This window comes from Halyomorpha halys, unplaced genomic scaffold, assembly GCF_000696795.3.
Source record: "Halyomorpha halys isolate HHAL.00 unplaced genomic scaffold, Hhal_1.1 Scaffold473.1, whole genome shotgun sequence".
Taxonomy (NCBI): Eukaryota; Metazoa; Arthropoda; class Insecta; order Hemiptera; family Pentatomidae; genus Halyomorpha; species Halyomorpha halys.
Window position 1 is genome coordinate 513,230 of NW_027113075.1, and position 18,658 is coordinate 531,887.

The 18,658-nt window shown below is 31.2% G+C and overlaps 1 protein-coding gene across 1 annotated transcript in view; it reads left to right on the forward strand.

Moving 5' to 3' along the window:
• The first annotated feature begins 3,000 nt into the window (after positions 1-3,000).
• The window catches only part of LOC106683227 (DEAD-box helicase Dbp80), a 22,226-nt gene continuing 6,568 nt past the window's right edge, over positions 3,001-18,658 (forward strand). The window contains exons 1-8 of the mRNA XM_014424574.2: positions 3,001-3,492; positions 3,567-3,784; positions 4,827-4,919; positions 5,365-5,467; positions 8,239-8,353; positions 8,635-8,812; positions 14,047-14,287; positions 15,495-15,657. Coding sequence (XP_014280060.1) covers positions 3,421-3,492; positions 3,567-3,784; positions 4,827-4,919; positions 5,365-5,467; positions 8,239-8,353; positions 8,635-8,812; positions 14,047-14,287; positions 15,495-15,657 — 1,183 coding nt within the window. The 5' untranslated portion in view covers positions 3,001-3,420. The remainder of the gene's footprint in view (positions 3,493-3,566; positions 3,785-4,826; positions 4,920-5,364; positions 5,468-8,238; positions 8,354-8,634; positions 8,813-14,046; positions 14,288-15,494; positions 15,658-18,658) is intronic.

Sequence of the window (18,658 nt, forward strand, 5' to 3'; positions counted from 1 at the left end):
TATATATTTTCAATAAAGGAGGTCAGAAAAAAAAAAATAATACCGTTTAAATATCATAAACAGGGACCAGTTTTGGAAGCTGGTCAGGAACTTTGTAGCCAACAGAAGGACTGTACTACATACTGCTGGAAACGACCTGTTGACGTCTGGGGAGCAGACTGTCCTCCTGGCCTCAAGCTATGCAGGAATGATGTTGAGCGGACGTCTAATGGTCCTACACCAGTTGGGAGGTCACCGAGTCCAGTTGAGAAGCCCATCTTCTCCTCCTTCAGCCAGCTGGAGTCGGTAATACGCCGCACTAAGTGTAACAAGGCGCCTGGGCAGGATGGAATCCCAAGTGTACTCTTGAATATGCTTCCCAGGAAGGGTAAATCCTTCCTGCTGAACATTTTCAACTCGTGCATACGGACCTCTTACTTCCCAACTGCCTGGAAACAGGATCGTAATGCCACTACTCAAGCCGAGGAAGAAAGATGACTTGCCTGAGCACTACCGTCCGATCAGCCACATCTCGCACATGAGCAAGGTCTTCGAACGGCTCCTACACCACCACGTTATGGAGCGCTGCAGGGAACCCGATGTTATACCCCCTGAGCAGACTGGATTTCAGCGAGGTGTCCCCTGCGAACACCATCTGGCGAAGCTTCAAGACCACACATAGACCAACCTCTTTAATTTAGCACTAGAATACATTATTAGAAATGTGGTGCAAATGAAAAAGGTTTAACTTTAAATGATAAAATTCTGGTACTTGGAAATACTGATGATTTGGTATTATTATGTGAGTACTAGGAAACTATAAACTAAATACAACTATGTTGAAAAAACCTAATAAGGGACTAGGTCTCGAAATAAATGCGGATAAAACAAAAGACCATATCATAATATCAAAATATAAGCTGTAGTAACGGGAGCGATGTCAGTGATATAGATATATAAGGAATCACATTTGAAAAGGTAAATATATTTAACTTTTTAATTTAAGTATCTAGGGTCTACGGCAACTAGAAAAAAAAATGATACAAAAATTCCACTTATTGATAAAATATAAATGGAGCCTTTTTGAATACTTTTAATTTTAATATACCAAAAGAAGAAAACAGATTGAGATGAATAAGTTGAAAGATTTTTACAAAATTTACATTGTTGTTATAATATTGAAGATGAATCTGATCACTTTTTAATATTTCTAAAAAGAAATATCTTACACAAGTGTTCTATCGAGCACCCAAAGAAACTTCTTATGCATTTCCTAATGTTTAAGTATTATTGAAGTTAATGTTAACAACCCCTTTATGTAATACATCAGAGGAAATATTGTTTTATTTTTTTTAAAGAATGTAAAAAATTATTTAAGGAAGTTTAAATAATAAGACCGTACATTATGTAGAGAAGGAAATTTAAAATTTAAATAAGTAATGCATTTTCAAGTAAAAGGTAAATTAAGACAGAAATTTCTTTAAAATGTGGAAAATATATGTTTGTAATTTTTTTTAAATTTCTTTTTTCATATTTAATAAGAGATTTCAATTCTATTTATTTTTTGGGGGGGAGGGAGTGGGGAAGGAAGGAGAGTCTAAAAACCTATTCCTCTCCAATACTGCTCTAACGTTGTCTTTCTTATTCCTTGCTCCTACTCCAACTGTAATTCTTCATATGTAGGAGAATCCAAGAACCACCTCAGATCCCGTATTTCTCAACACAAATTATCCATATCTTCCCACTACCCAGTCGCTTCCAAACTTTCAGAGCATACCCTTACGCTTAATCACTCTTTTGATTTTGACCATACCACTATTTTAGCCACTGTTATAACTACCAAAAGAGGCTCATCTCAGAATCCGTTTACATACGCCTTGAACCCCTTCCGGTTAACCACAAAAATGACAGAAACAGTATCTCACATATCTACAGCCATATATTATTATTAATTAAGACTCAATAATTGTACGCTCATCCTATTATCATCACCAAATATTCTATTATCTTTTTTCACCTGTTTGTTACAATTCTATCACTACTTTCATTTTTTGCTCCATATCGATACTTTATTACTTATTTGTAGTACTTTTTACATACTTAACTTTACATTGTACCTATATACTTACATTTTATTGTTATTATACTCTATTTTATCCACTTATATTTATTTATCCATTGTTTTATTAATTTTCAAATTTACTGTTTTATTTTTTTATATAATATAATATATTATATAATACTTTCACTTCACATGTTTCATTTAAGTTATTTCACTTTACTTAAGCTGTCTTGACTATAACAATTATCAATGTAGATACCATATTATCAACATAATCATACAAAAAACTGTTATTATTATCCAATTATTTTTGTATGTTTAGGTTTACTTCTTTTACATTAATTGTATTATACCTATATTTATATATTGTATTATCCTAACTATATTTTCTATCGGTATATGATGATATATATATATATTAGTTACGTATTCTATCATTTAATTTATATTTATGTATCCTAAATTAGATAATTCTCATAGTTATTACTATTATCACATTTTTATATATATATATATATTTTTTTTTTTGTATTTCGCTTCACTCCACTCTGTATACTTCTATACTTCCGCCTTTTTTCGTCAGTTAACTGGAACAGATGGGTGGTTCTGATTTGTTCTTTACTTATTTATTTTTTTTATTTATTCTTTCTCGACCTTTATTAAATCTTAACTTACTTATTTATTTTCCAGCTTTTAGAGTGTTAAATTATTTTCTCGTATCTACTTTTCTATTTTTACGTCTCCTGTTCATTTTTAACCTAATGTTTACGTAATTCTTTACATTAATACTTACCATTGTCTATTCTATATTATAACTATTTTCATTTTTTATTTTTTTCATCTGTATATACATATAATTCTTTTCCCTTATGTTTACATAATTGTAACCCTACCTTAATTTACTTTTTAGTATCTTATTAAAAATAGTATTCTTTTAAAACCAGCCCAATCACCTGTAATCACAACAGGTTAAACCTAATTCCGACATTTAGTTTACACCAAAACTTTGAACATGCAAACAAAAGAGAGACCTAATATCATTATATATTGACATATGCAAAAGACTGAAATACACGCCTTCTCTTTTTTTCAAATTCGTCAAACCCATATTATTTCATAGATGTATTGGTGGCCCGTCATACCAAATTAAACTTAAACAATGAAATATTATAATAAATTATATTTTACAGCCAGATTAATTTGATTTTTAATTTTGGGTTTTCATTATCAAAAACTTTTGTTTTCCAAGAGATAAGTGAAAGTTGAGACCTATATAATTGTTATATTAGAGCAAAGGTTACACTGCATAGTAATCTGGGAGGTTACCCTTTTCTGAGTGTTTAAGTTTTGAATTTCCTGTTTTTGGGTTTTGACGTGTAATGGCGGTTAATTTATTGAAAGTTTCTAGTGGTTGGTGTGACAAAGATCAGGATGGAGATATAGCAAAACAGGTATATTTTCTAAACGTTTGCCTATATTTCCCATTAGAAAAATTTTGATCAACCGTATTCCAATATTTTTTTAGCTCCACAATGTTCACTTACCACAATCTGGACTTAAGAAGGAAACAATATCCTTGCTACCAGATGATGAAAAGGAAGATCAAATTTCTAAAGCTGAATTATCTCTCTTAGCCAAAATTTCAAGAACAAAGTTAGTTACGACTAAAGCTGAAATAGAAATACAGAGACAAGATCCTTTTTCTCCTTTACATTCAGTAAAATCTTTTGAGGCTTTGAAGCTGTAAGTATAATATATATATAATTTATGTCTATTAATTTATTTTGTTGTTTTATTATCCAAATTAATTATTTACTCAGTTATCAGTAATTTAAAGATAATGTTAAGTGTCATACAAGGTTTTGAAATTAGCAGGGGTAGATGATATATTTTTATTTGCCTTAACTGCGTCAGATACCTGGATTTGCCCTTATCTTAACCAGTGTTTTTCCACCAGTGGGCTTGAGGAGGGTCTATTAACACTTATTTTTTTTAGGATTTATTGTATGAACTATTTTGTTAGTTATCTTTCCTGATGTTTGAGTATTAGGTGAAAGATTTAAACTGGTGAATACATGAATGAAAAGGACTCAAACTTTCAAACCAAAAGGACTATTTAGCTTTTCACATTTCAGTATTTTCCTAGGGGGTCACCTTTTTTGGCCCAAGGAGTGGGGGTGGGCCGCACTTGGTTTTGTTTCTGGCTTGGTGGTTCTCAAAATTATATCGGTTGGAAATCGCTACAGTAAATAATAAGGTTAACAAAAAGTTGCTATTGATGTTTATGGATATAGAGATGTAGAGGTCTGTAATTACAACTACCTTTGTTTCTACTTCATATAAACCTGAATGACATAGTTAAATGTTTGACAACCAACCATATTAGAATAGATTATAACATTAAAGGGCTATTAGTGGCATTATTTGTATTTGTTATTTACGGTTACGGTACATTATCAGTATTGTGATTGTAATCAGTTTAAATAATTATTAACTTAAAATCATAATATAAATCTTAAATCTTTTAACTTTTATTTCCTAAAAAAATATTTATAACAGTACAATAATTAAACCATCTTTTTCTTAGAAATTCTTAATTTATTAGATTAATTTCACATGGCAAGTCTTTTTATTCTCAATTTCAAAGTTTTACTAATGTCCATTTTCTGTTTATGTTCATATTTTTAATATTCTCTTAATATCAAGATGGAAATATCTCCGCAATATATATAACATCAATTTTTCTTGGTATAGAATTATTACTAATAAGTACTATATCTTCCAGAAAACCAAACCTTCTGAAGGGAGTATATGAAATGGGTTTCAATGCACCATCCAAAATTCAAGAAACAGCTCTTCCCATATTGCTTGCTGAACCGTAAGACAACTTTTTATTTTTTACTGTACCTATCTTTTTTTAAAAGCAGTAATTACTGCAAGATATGATTGTTATCCTATATTCTCATGTTGATCCAAATATTTAAGCTTTATAAGGAAATTTATATTTGGTTTTTCTCCTGCTTTTAAATATTCAATATAGAATTGTCGGAACCTAATCTTATAAACAAAATTGCTCCATTCCGACTCACGATGTCTCAGAAATGAGGAAAACACCTAAGTCAACTTGTTTTTGTTTTATTTATGTCCTGTATTATTAGTACCTCCAGTGTTATATCTGATATTTCTATGCGATCCAAGGAAAAGGTCATAAAATCGAATTTGTGCCCATAGTTTGGCCCCAACCTTAGTCATTAATAATTTCTTTATTTTTATTATTTTTTTTTTTTTTTTACAATTACAATTTTTTAAAACATCTTTTCCAGACCCCAAAACCTTATTGCTCAATCTCAATCAGGAACAGGAAAAACTGCTGCATTTGTCTTAGCGATGCTATCAAGAATAATTCCTCAGCTCAATTACCCGCAGGTGATGGATGCCACTTTAAAAAAATCCAATCAAAAGTTTTAAATTGGTTTATTTACTTTAAACTATTATTATAATTGATTTTAAAACATATAATCAGCACAAAATATATATATATTTTTTAAACATTATTGCTTTCTATTATAAAATTGTAGCTATCATCTGAAACATAGAAATTTAATTTAAATTTGCAATTTTATCTTAATTTCAACTCTTCATTGCTTTGTGAGGTTCTAACACAGATATAATTCTTATTGAAAATGTAAATTTATTTGTCTTATATGAATAATATATATATTTTCAATTTTTTTTTTCTGTACTGTTTGTTTATTTTTAGGTTCTTCACAGTTTGTAACATTTCTCTGTTTTGTTCTATTATTTTCTAATAATCTCAGAAGTGGTTATAGGTGATATTAAGGGAAATTGTTAATTCACATAAGAGATTTTTTTTCTCATCACAGCTATAAAGTTTGGCTTAATTTTCTTTTTAACATCTACCTTGTGGCCATGATTGTTTTTCTCCTATCTTAAAATTTAGAGTGAATCTTTTACCATCCTCCAAAATAATAAGTTTTTTTTTTGTTCAAATTTGACTTTAGCATGTGTTTTTATTACGTCATTTAAACATAAACCTCTTGTGATTATTTTTAAGGTGATTATTTTTTTTAATATCCTTAGAAGTGAGAACATGATTCTAAAATATTGGTTTCGGAAGAAATGAGAACCATGACATTTCTTTCTTCCTCATCCTATGATTTAGGAAATTAGTATAGCTCATATTTATCAAGATAAGGAAATTTGATAATTAACTCTAAGTGCTTTTAGATAACTCAGTCCCTTTTTCAATTTATTCTTGGTTATACTACTCAATATTGTTTTGGGTAAAAGTTCCAGATTAATCATAATTTTATGAGCCATCCTGTCAGTAAATATAGTTACGAATATAATTATTTATAATGTGTAAAATATAATATAATCTTTGCATTAGAACCCCTCCTAACTGATTCTCAGATTAATTACTCAGAAAAAAGAAAATTAAATAAGTTTTCTCAGTAAAATGATACTAACTTATAAAAGAGAAAATTTGTTTTTATTATGATAAACCTTTACTGCTACCTCATAAGAATTAACATGCAACAAACAATTAATATTGTAAAGTTAAAAAAAAAATGGATTTTGTACCTCAAGTTTTCCAATGTTCTTAATGGCACTTAAAATATTTTTAATTTATAATTTTCTTAAAAATTATTAAATTATGTATAAAGGCATTGACAATTAATTTTTAAAATAAAATCCTTGTGATTTGCTAATTGTATATTAAAATGAAATACATTACTGAGAAAATTACAGACAATTTAAAAGTGTAGTGACTATTTAAAATGTTTTGTTTTATAATTAAATTTAGATAAAAGTTTTTACTTGCTTAGTCTACTACGTTTTTCTTTCAGTTGTCTTAAACCTTTGTAGAAGTAACTTTCAAAAATGAGCAAATTAAATTTATTGAGTAAACACTATACTTAGTAAAACAAAACATAAAAAATAACTGACTGAGACTATTATTGATAAGTGAGCTATTATTTGTTTCTCCAATTAAATCATGTAATTAAAGAAGCTTTTATTCAAAGTTATAATAATTTGGTTTAACATATTTAGCTTCATCCTATATAAACATCCTTATCGTTGCTTTTCTTGATTTGTGGCACATCTTAAATAATAAGAACCATAAATACACATTTTTTTGAAATATTGGCTATTATCACAAATATTTATCATAATCTTCTAATTTTCTATTTATACATAATTATGTCCCTTAGAATTAAATTTACTAAATAAACATATTTTGCCAGTACTTAACCCATTTTTTAAGATGTAAAATAAAAAGCATAAAAATTTTCAGGGTATTATAGAATGAATAGTAACATTTTGGAATTTGATTGTTTTTTATTAATTCTATTTTTCTTTGTACCAAAGAACAATTTTTTGGGTAGGCACATCTTAGTTTGATAATTGTTTTATCGGACAAAGCACTAGTAACTTTATAGTTTACTTCTTTAATTTTTTTTTCTAAATATATGTTTTTATAGGAATTGATGTAAAATTTATTTATTGTGTACCGATATAAATTTTTCTTAAATTAATTTTTTTGCTGGCCATTACAATTATATCTGCAAAAAATGAAATCAATTCCACCATTTGTTGTCTATACTTATTTTCTTAGAACTGCCAATCTCATTTACTCCATGCTCCCTTTGCCTTCCTGCCATACTTCATAAGTTACATCTGTTGGTTTCAACTCAGAAATCATAAATTTCAGGTCCAAATATGTCACTGTTTATGAAAAACTTCTTTCAACTTGTCATGAAGCAAATTTTGTCAATATTAAAAACAAAAATTCGTTAAAACCTCTCGAAATTAATGGAGCAACTAAATGTATGCCATTGTTTAAGAAAGATTGAATATCTATTCAGTGGACAATTATAGAAAATGATGTTTTGCCACTCTATATTGTGAAACTACACTATATTTGGAACATGGTTAGAAATAAATCCGAAAAACAGTTTTTTAGTTGTTCCGCTATTCAAGCAAAGCTGCGATATGACCTTAAAATTAATTTTTACATAAGAGGTTCGTCTGCAATTTAAATAATGTATTTCTAGTCACCTTAATTAAAATGAAATAAATAAGGTAACTTCAGTATTGTATTTTACAAATTGTAATTCAATCTATTTTTAGTGGTATGAGTCACAGATTTGTTATTTTATTTTATGTTTCAGGTATTGTGTTTGTCCCCTACCTATGAATTAGCTGTTCAGACTGGTGAAGTCGCTGCTAAGATGAGTTCATTTTGTGATGATATTCAAATAAGATTTGCTGTTCGAGGTGAAGATTGTAAGTTATAATCTTAATTTAATTCAATTTCTCTGTTTATTTCTCAAATTACTGTGAAATACTTTATATTATCAATTATCTTGAAGTATTTCAATAATGTTCCATTCAATGTAGATTATAATAACTTCCATTTCATCCAAACTGAATTATTTATAGAATATTTGATCACCTTATGAATGATGAAGAAACATGTCTGTCTGGGATAGAATGAACTGTATTTTATTGGGTTTAAATTTATGCAGTTTCTTCCTTTGACTACTTTTTTTTTTTTCTCAATTTAGTACCCAGAGGAACCAAATTAACTGAACACATAGTCATTGGCACACCTGGAAAAGTACTGGATTGGTCATTAAAGTACAAATTCTTTGATATTTCCAAAATAACAGTTTTTGTGCTTGATGAAGCTGATGTCATGATTGCCACTCAAGGACATCAAGACCAAAGTTTTCGCATTAGAAGGTAAAATATAATTCTAATTAAATGATTTGTTGATTTCTGAAAGTAAAGTAAGCCTTTTTCATAATTTGAGAAAAATATAATTCTTTTGATTTATTTTTTATTTTTTATTATTATTATTTCATTTTATTTTTGTGTGCTTGTGATATAAGAATAACTTTGAATTAAAATTCAAACTTGAAACCTCAAAAACTTCATAAATGTATGCATTTTGTTAAGGAAACTATATGGTTGCTATGGTGAAATTAAATATTCTAGATCCTAGTACTGTCTGTGGAATAAATAGGTTTTATAGATCTTGCTTTTAAGCTGTGTTAAAATATATTCATCCTTATCTGTTAATTGTAATTTTGTCGGGAAGATTTCAAATTTTTTATGAATTATTATTCAACACAACTTCCTTTTATTATTCTGTATTAGTAATAAAATTAATAAATAATAATAAAAGGAAGTGGTGTCTAATAACCATTAATGTTCATGTTATATAATGGATATTTCAGATATTGTTGTTAGTTCTTATATCAAAAATCTCTTTTAGATTAAATCTAATGATTACAATATTTGTTAGAAATAAGATATATTTGTAAGTACCTGAATAAATCTCTTTAAGAGTATTTGTTTTTAATGACTTATGTTATTTACGATCTTCTCTTACTGCTTATAATCCCAATTAATATTATTTTTTAAATTTATATTTTTTTAAAGAATTCATTCATTTAAATAAATTGTCATGAATTTTATTTATCTTAAGTCTTTAAAGTAATCCTTGCACAATTGTCGGTCTAGTAACAGTAATTCCTTACTAAGTCCTATAAACAAGATAAGATTTAATTTTTTTAAAGTTTTAATTTGAAATATTATTTATTAGTCATTGTTGTGTGTGTCTTCATACTTGAATTGGCCATTAAAGGTTTTCTATATAATGGCATGAATCTGTATAATTTGGAAACAAATATTTATAAAAATTAATTAAACTGAAACACTTTTACTAACACCTTATACTGAAACACTGTGTACAAACATAGTATGCTATGTCTAGTCTTATATAGCCTTCCCCTGTAGACTACGCCTACGACAAGTCGATTGCGACACACTTTTAAGGTAAAAAGTAGATCTTATGTAGAGAAAAGTTGGCTTAATTGTGATTAGTCCATATTACTAAATAGACAGTGCCCATCAGTCTGAAAAATCTGAGAGAACAGGGAAGTTAAAAATTATAAGTCGTGAGTATACTGAAGAGAAATATTATTTTCTTAACCTTATTTGTCATTAATTATCATTTTCCTTCATTCTTAGAATCCTTTAGTCACTTTGAGGAGGCTCAAATACATATTTTGGTCTGACAAGACCTGATATAAGCGTTTATTTTTGTATATATTTACTCGTTATTATATTGATTATTTTAATTCAGGTTAAAGGTTAGCAATTAAGCCTAAAACTGATAAATTCAAAACTCATTTGGCTAAGCTCAAAGATGAATTAGATGGCTTAGGTAATGGTAGTAAAGAAACTATTGATATTAGTTATTCCGAAAATCCACTCTGGCAAGTTTATTTAATGTGCGTCTGCCACAGTTAGGCAATGTTTATGATGAGTTTTAGGACTGTTTAAAGGAGAAAAATCTTTAGCTAAAATCCTAGAAGAAAAATTGTTGCGATTTGATGATTTAAGAAGGAAAATCAGAAACATTTATTACAAGATGCTACAATTGGGATTACAGGAGAAATGGCGGCCACAGACAGTACCATGGATGAAAGTAAACAGTTTGAGTTTCAATCTCATCAAACTTACAGCAGTTAATTTACCTTCATTCGACAGCCAAATTTCAAAATGGTTTTAAAGATATCTCTTGTTCATAATAGTGCACACTTGACTAAATTCAGAAATGTCACTTCATAACTCTTCTTTAAAAGGGTTCAGAGCTCCAATCTAATAAGCCATTGTGACCATGTCCGATGGCTACCAATTAGCCTAGCCATCTTTGATGCAGAAACTAGATAACGAACAAATTCATGCTACTGACTGCCTTATAAATATATTTTATTCAAAACTATTACAAAATTTGATTTTCATTCATTAGAATGTTTTACAGAAACTGTTCTAGAAAGTGCAACAGCTTTTCGGAATATGAATCTTAAGGATCCTGCAGGATTTATTTTGTTACATAAAGTTTATCATTATTGGATGTAGAGACGAGGAAACATTTTTAAACCTAATTTGGATCTTCATCACAAATTCCCACTTCTGATGATTTTTTGAATTTCATCCAGAGGTAATGTTTACAATTACAAGCATGTGCCCTGACCTCAAATCTTAGTTCTAATTCTCAGTTTCCTCGACTACATAGGTCACAGTGAAAACATATATCAACAGATGGCACCCTAAAAACAATAACTCCTTTATACCAGGAAAGGTACCTCTTGCATAGGTGCTTGCTCTTGCTTCACCTCTTTAGAACCTACTTAAAGATTTAATACAATAAGGCCATTTAACCTATCTTCTAATTGTTTAGTTCATGTTCATTATGCCAAAACATGTCTATCATGTTCCTGCTACCACTTCAAGAGGTGTATTCATACATTATTATATTTTCCTACTGCTACGCCTAGTTTGCCTTGTAAAACAGATGGAAAGACCTCTAGTGGTTCCTCCTTTTCCCAAAATATTTATATTTCAGAGACAAATCCTGTTCTAGAAGATTTATTGGGTTCGGAAAAGAACAATAGCCTGACAATCAATGAGTTGAAAGGCTCGGTTCTGTCCTTGTCTTACCAGGCCAATGCCGCTATTCTTGTAAATTGTTTTCTCTAATTACTTTTTATTAACAAATAGAAGCCACATTAAACAAAATGTTAGAGAGATCATGGGAAATCGGAACAGTTCATGAAGTAGTCAAAATAGATCCCAAAGACATCCTAACAGAAGATCATTTTGATTAACTCATTGCGAAATTCCAAATGGATGTCCAATTGCCCTTTAATGAGCATAACTGGTAGCTCTGAATCAGTTTATTAAATTAGAGCACCAGTTAAATAAAAACCCCGTACTGAAAGGAAAATATTTTGGTATAATTGAAGAATATTTAAATCAGGCTTGCTAGGCTATTCTCGTTAGCGACTAATCTAGATTAATATTATCTACCATACCATTGCATTACCAAAGATAATATTTGCTCTAAACAGCACATAGTTTTTGACGCTTTGTCCGCTACTAAATTTGGCTCTCAATGACCATCTTCTGATTGGCCCTAAACTACAGCTGAACATTAGACATTTGCTTAACTTAACTGCCGACATTTTCCTATTGCAGTTGCTTCAGACATAGGTCAGATGTTTCTTCAAGTATTATTATATGAAGAAGACATCCCACATTAACATTTTTTGTATCGTTGTGATACGTCTAAACTAATTGAAGAGAGTGTCCTGTGGGCTATTGTGCTCTCCATATTTAGCAATGCATGTCATACACCAGATAACAGTAGATGAGGGATCATCATTTCCTAAGGCCTGAGATACTTAAAAGAATGGCATATGTTGATGATATTCTGACTGGTGTTAACGCTGTTGAAAAAGCCTCTGAACTTCAGTTTGAATTAATCGAGTTACTGAAGAAAGGAGGATTTATTTTTAAAAAATTGATGAGTAATGCCCCTGAACTGTTACACTCTATGGATGAGAGACAGGAAATGATGCAATTTCCAGAGACTGTTAAAACGATAATCTTATGTTGGCGATGCACTGTGACTATGTCCTCGTCTGTTTTATGATATCCAAACCATCCAACCAATTATCACTAAAAGAGGTATCATGTCTGCTGTTTTGTGAATGTACAACCCATTTGGTTTTCTCACTCCATTCATTTTTAAGGCAAAATCATACTTCCAGGGCCAATGAAGTTTAAAGGTCTTAAGCTGTGATTGTCCACTTCCACCAGTATTAGAAGAATAACGTATGGAGTTTTTAACTCCTTTAAAATTCTACTTTCTATCCGAATACCTCAATGCATATTCTCCCAAAAGCCTGTCCATGTTATCGTAGTGGGATTCGCTCATGCATGATATTTAGGATACGTAGCTACTATATATTTGAGAAATCAATATCTAGAAAGACAAACAGGAACTTATCTATTTATTTTCTAAAACCCGTTGAGCACTATTAAAGACATTGTCCGCTCCAAAGTTGGAGTTCTGTGTTGCTTGCACTATTGTTAGCTCAAATCAGGCAATCAATTTCTAACTGTATTGAACACTGTGTCCATTCAATTTACTTATTCTTGAATTCTTCTATTATTCTTAATCCTTTAGTATTGAATACTTAAGTATATAGTGAGCTGGTTGTTAATCATTGCAGAAACTAAAACTATAAATATCGGGTTGTAAAATAAGTTGGTAGCGATTTTTACTGGTGATTTGAATAAAAGCTTCAGATTCATGTAAATATTTTTAATCAATTATATATGACCTGTTTTGATCTTGATCTATTACGTGTTGCCGTCTTTCAGTTAATGTTTTAATTCCGTCCTCAGTTTCAGACAATGAACTCCTCTATAAGGGTTTTGCAGTCCTCGAGCGAATTAAAGTGTTTCCCATTAAGAGTTTTGAAGGGCCCGAAATAAGTGATAATCTGTTGGGGCAAGGTCTGGTAAATAGGGTGGATAGGGGATCACATTCCAGCCAAACTCCAATAATTTCTGGCGGGTCTGCAAAGACACGTGAGGACAGGCGTCATTGTAATGGAAAACTATGGCTTTGCGATCTGCAAATGCTTTTGATCAACCACTGACTTTAATTCTTCCAACTGGGCACAGTATATTACAGAATTAAAGGTCTAGTTAGGCGGGAGGAGCTCAAAATAAAGGACACTATTCCAGTTCCACCAAATGCACAGCATAACTTATTTTGGAGTCGTTAACAGTAAGTCACTTCATTTTTACCAGGACTTTTTCCTCACAATATTATTGTAGAGGACTCACTTTTAATCCCCAGTTATCAACCTCCTTAAAAATAGATCATTAACTAATCCTTTTTTAGAATATGTAAACATGATTTTATAAACAAAGAGAGGATTAAATTTAAATATTGAAAAACACTACGAACTTATTTTACAACCCAATAGATCGGTCATGTAAGATTGTTGGGTGTTATTCAATTAATGGTTACAATTAAAAATTAATGATTTCTTTATTATAAAATTGCAGTAAATAAGTTTTCCTTAATTTTTAATGTTTAAAATTTATAGATTATTGAATGAAGGAGCTTGTCAAATAATGTTCTTTTCTGCTACTTACGATGATGAGGTGATGGAATTTGCTCGAGCAATTGTACCTAATCCTATTGTAATTAGACTGAAGAGAGAAGAAGAATCACTTGATAATATAAAGCAGCATTATGTGCTCTGTGAAACAGAAGATGATAAATATAATGCCATAGCAAATATTTACGGTGGAATAACTGTTGGTCAAGTGATGATTTTTTGTCAGGTATGTATCTTTATTTTGTTTTAAAAAAACCTTTATGTTGTTCAATAGTTTTATATTAAAAAAAAAATTAGCTTTTAAAAGTAATGGTTTTATTGGAACTATTTAAGGCAATCTGCTACAAATTATTGTACTTAAATGAGTCCAAACTTATTATTATGCCTACTAGCTGACCAGGCAATGCTTCGCTGTTTCTATATGTGAAGATATATATAGATTTAATGGACAAAATCGAAGAGCAGACATTCAGCTTTCCAACAGTTATATTAACTTACGACTCGTATAAAATGAAGAGAAGTTATGAACTGTTTGTTATATGAAAAATAGTCACCGGAGGAAAGAAAAATCCTCCGAATAAATTGAAGTGAAAAATTTCTAATTTTCAATTTCTTTGAAAAATGGTATTTGGTACATTGAGACGAAGCTAAAAACGAATATAAAATGCTCTTTTATTAAAAAAAAAATTTGCTCACCTACTTTAAAGTTAAGAATCAAAACCTAATGTGGCTTGGGAACATTAGGTTTTATTCTTTACTTTTTTCTACTCAGGAATTTGGGGATTACATTATCTTTAAACCTTCCCATGGCAAAATGGAACATTTTTTGGAAACAAAAAACTACACGCATATCCAGTAATTCAAAAGTTTATTGTGGACAAAGAATCGGCCATTCCCTTTTATATATATATAGATTAGGCTTTTGTAAGCTACCTTTCTACAGAACAAGAAACTTCTAAATTTCAACAAACAAATAATTTTTCTTCGCAAAATTCATAGGGGATCACTCGTTACTTTCTTGATAAGGGGTGCTATTTAGGCGATAGATCTATGCTAAAACGATGTTTACTCCATTGAGTGCAAGCATCCAGGAGAATGGAAGTCCATTTGATGTTGTTTTTTAGTAAAATAGTAATATAATATTTTAGCTTTAGCTCAAAAACGTAACACCTTTTGGCTTTACTGCTTATTTTTTTCACTAGTTAACGACTGTGTTCTATGGTTTAATCCGCATGCTATCTGAATCATTGTTTATTGGTGAGTAATTTACCATACCCTATTTCAGTTATGTTTCTATATGGTTATATAAAAAAAAACATTAATCTAATCACTTTGTTCCTTAAAATAGATCATATTTGATTTATCTGCCTGGATTTTCTAATCAACCCTTTGATTCATCCTAGATCTGAAGTATTTATTTATTATGTTTGCAGACAAGACGAATTGCTGCTTGGCTTTGTGAAAAGATGACAAGAGATGGGCATGCTGTAGCACTACTTTCTGGGGATCTCACTGTCGAAAGTAGGATCCAAGTTCTAGATAGGTTTAGGGAAGGAAAAGAAAAAGTGCTCATAACAACTAATGTCTTAGCTAGAGGTAATTTTGGTTTGTTTTATATATTTGTGAATCTTAGTAGGTTTAAGATCCTCTTTTGTAGTTATGAATATTTTTTAGTTTTCAGATATGGAGATTTTAAATAATGTATTATTTTGATTTTAGCCCAGTATTGCTTGAAATTATTTGTTTATGCATTTCTTGAAAATTATTGCATTTAAATAATATTAAAAATTATGTTTTGTTATCGAGTCTTTTGGTTTTATAAATTTTTCTAGTTACTATGAAATGAAAAAATAATTTTATTCCGGGACAAACATCCCCTAAGAATAAATACATTGTTCATAAATTAAGGTTAATTGTCTGGCAGACATTTGAAAAGTAAACTGAAACTTTTTTTCAAAGTTTCAGTGTACATGTTGATATAACATAAAAACCTTAAGTTAAATTATAATTTTAATATTAATCAATAATGGTTGTATACATAGCTCACAGTGAGGCAGAGGTTAGGTTATGTAGTTGGTGAAGAAATAGGTGTTGTTTAAAGGAAAGGATGGATGAGGATTGGCAAAAAGAGATAGAAAGAGAATTCAAGAAGGAGGTTGCACGTATGACGAAGGATTTCCTAAAGGAGGCAGTTCTATGGGAGGGCATATATATATCGCCTGGTTGGGATCTGATGATTAATGAATGGATGGATGATTGAAGAGTGAGGAGATCAATGATATAGTTCAGTTTTTTAATTTAAAAAAATTGGAATAGGAAAACACCAAAGAGGAGGTATTGTCTTTGGGAGGTTGGATAGAGCCTCTTCAACTCGGTATACAAAATGAATGAAATGAAAAAATCGTTTTATTCTGGGACATATGTCCCCTAAGAATAAATACATGGTTCTTATAGTGAGATTTTTATCTGGCTAGTGTTTACAAATTTTCAGATAGTAGAATGAAATTACATTGGTATATGGCTTTACTACTGTTTATAATGTTAATCAATACATGCCTATTTATTTGATTACAAAGATGTGGAGGTTTGGTTATTCAATAAATGAAGGAATAGGTGTTGTTTAAAGGAAAGAATGGATGAGGACAGGCGAATGGAGATGGGAAGAGAATTCCAGAGGGAGGTTGCATATATAACGAAGGATTTGCTAAAGAAGGAGGTTCTATAGGAGGGCATATATAAATCATTCAGATGGGATCTGGTGTTTAATGAGTGGATGGATGAACGAAGAGTGAGGAGATCTAGGATATAGGTAGGTTTTTTTATTTTAAGAACTTGGAATAGAAAAACACCAAGGAGGTATTGCCTTCAGGAGGTTGGATAGAGCCACTTGAACTCAGAATACCAGCGGGAGACTTGAGAGTGCCTAGGGAACCCAAAGATAAATCTTACAAAGCAATTCATGAGTCTCTTCAGCCTCAACTCTAGTCCTGCAGATAGTCCTCCATTCACCAAGGATCCGTAGTCGAAGTGGGGGAAGACGAGAGAGGATACTAGGAGCTGACGGGTGTTCTGAGGAATGGAATTACGGAATTTTAGGAATTGTTTGAGTACAGTTATGGATTTGCGTGTGATTTGGGAAATGTGGTTATTCCTGGAGAGGTGTTGATCAAAGGTGAAACCAAGGTTTTTTATTGTAGGATAGAAGTGAATCAGTTGGTTGTTAAGGAATAGTAGAGTACAGTAAGGGAGGGTATGAAGGAGGCGCTTGGAACCAATAAGAATGGCCTTCGTTTTTTTGGCATTCAGCTTCAAATCATTGTTAGACGGCCATGCGTTAATGCTGTCAATATATCTTCTCTTATCTTTTGGATGGCCTCAAGTATTTCGGAGGGGTGGAAGGACAGATAGATTTGGAGATCTTCTGCGTATAGGTAGTACTGTGTGTGGTGAATGAAATCAGAAAGATCATTGATATAAATGGAGAAAAGGGTTGGTAAAAGTGAGGATCCCTGAGGAACACCTTGTGACAGAAGAAGGGGAGAGGAAAGAGGTTTGTTCGGAATGACGACTGTTTGGGAACGATGGGACAGGAAGGAGAGGAACCACTTTAGGACATTATTTGACATGGAAAGGTTTTGAAGTTTATTAAGGATCTTATGGTTAACTGTGTCAAATGCCTTAGAAAAATCAAAAAGAACTAAAATTGTTATAATTATGAGAGATAGTTGACCGTGGATGATGAATGAGGAGAAGATGGTTGGGGATGCGGTCAATGAAAAACACAAATAAGTACGATTAATAAAATAAAATTGTTATATGATGATTGTCTATAGCAGATTGGAGGTCTTGGAAAATTTTCAATAAAGCGGATTGTGTGGAATGTTGGGAGCGAAAACCGGATTGGAAGGGATTAAGGAGAGCTTTTTGCTCGAGAAAATTATTAAGTTGGGAGTGGACTAATCTTTCTGGTGGCTTGGATAATTGGATAGAATGGATATTGGCCTAAAGTCGGAAACTGAAGAAGGAGAAGGTACTTTGTTCAATGGTCGGACGAGGACTTTCTTCCAGGCTTTGGGAAAAACGGAATTTTGAAGGGAGAAGTTCTAAATGTGCAGGAAGGCAGGAAGAATGGCAGGGAGACAAAGTTTGATGATCTTTAGAGGAACATATTCTGGGCCGTAATCGTTAGTTCTGGACTTGAGGACTGCTGGGATTAGATCATCTGGAGAAACATTTAGGAAATAAAAGTTATTGGGATCAAATGGGATTTCAGGGATGTGAAGAGATGAAAATTTGCATGAGGTTGTTGAAGGAGGAGGAGCAACAAAGAAAGTATTAAGCTCGTCTGGATCATGTAGATTTAGGGTCAGGTGCTTGGAATAGGATGTTGTGAAAGTACTGCTCCTTGGTGCGGCGTAAGGATGTTTGAGTAAGGTTTCAGAGAGACTAGTGGAATAGTGCTCTGAACTTCTGGTGCGTCTGAAGTGTCTTCTGGCAGCATCTCGTTTTCTCATTAAATTTCTTATTTCTGAGTTGATCCAGGGAGCTGGAGAGCGTTTGAAGGTACGGGTTTTAAGAGGAGCGTGTTGGTTTAGGA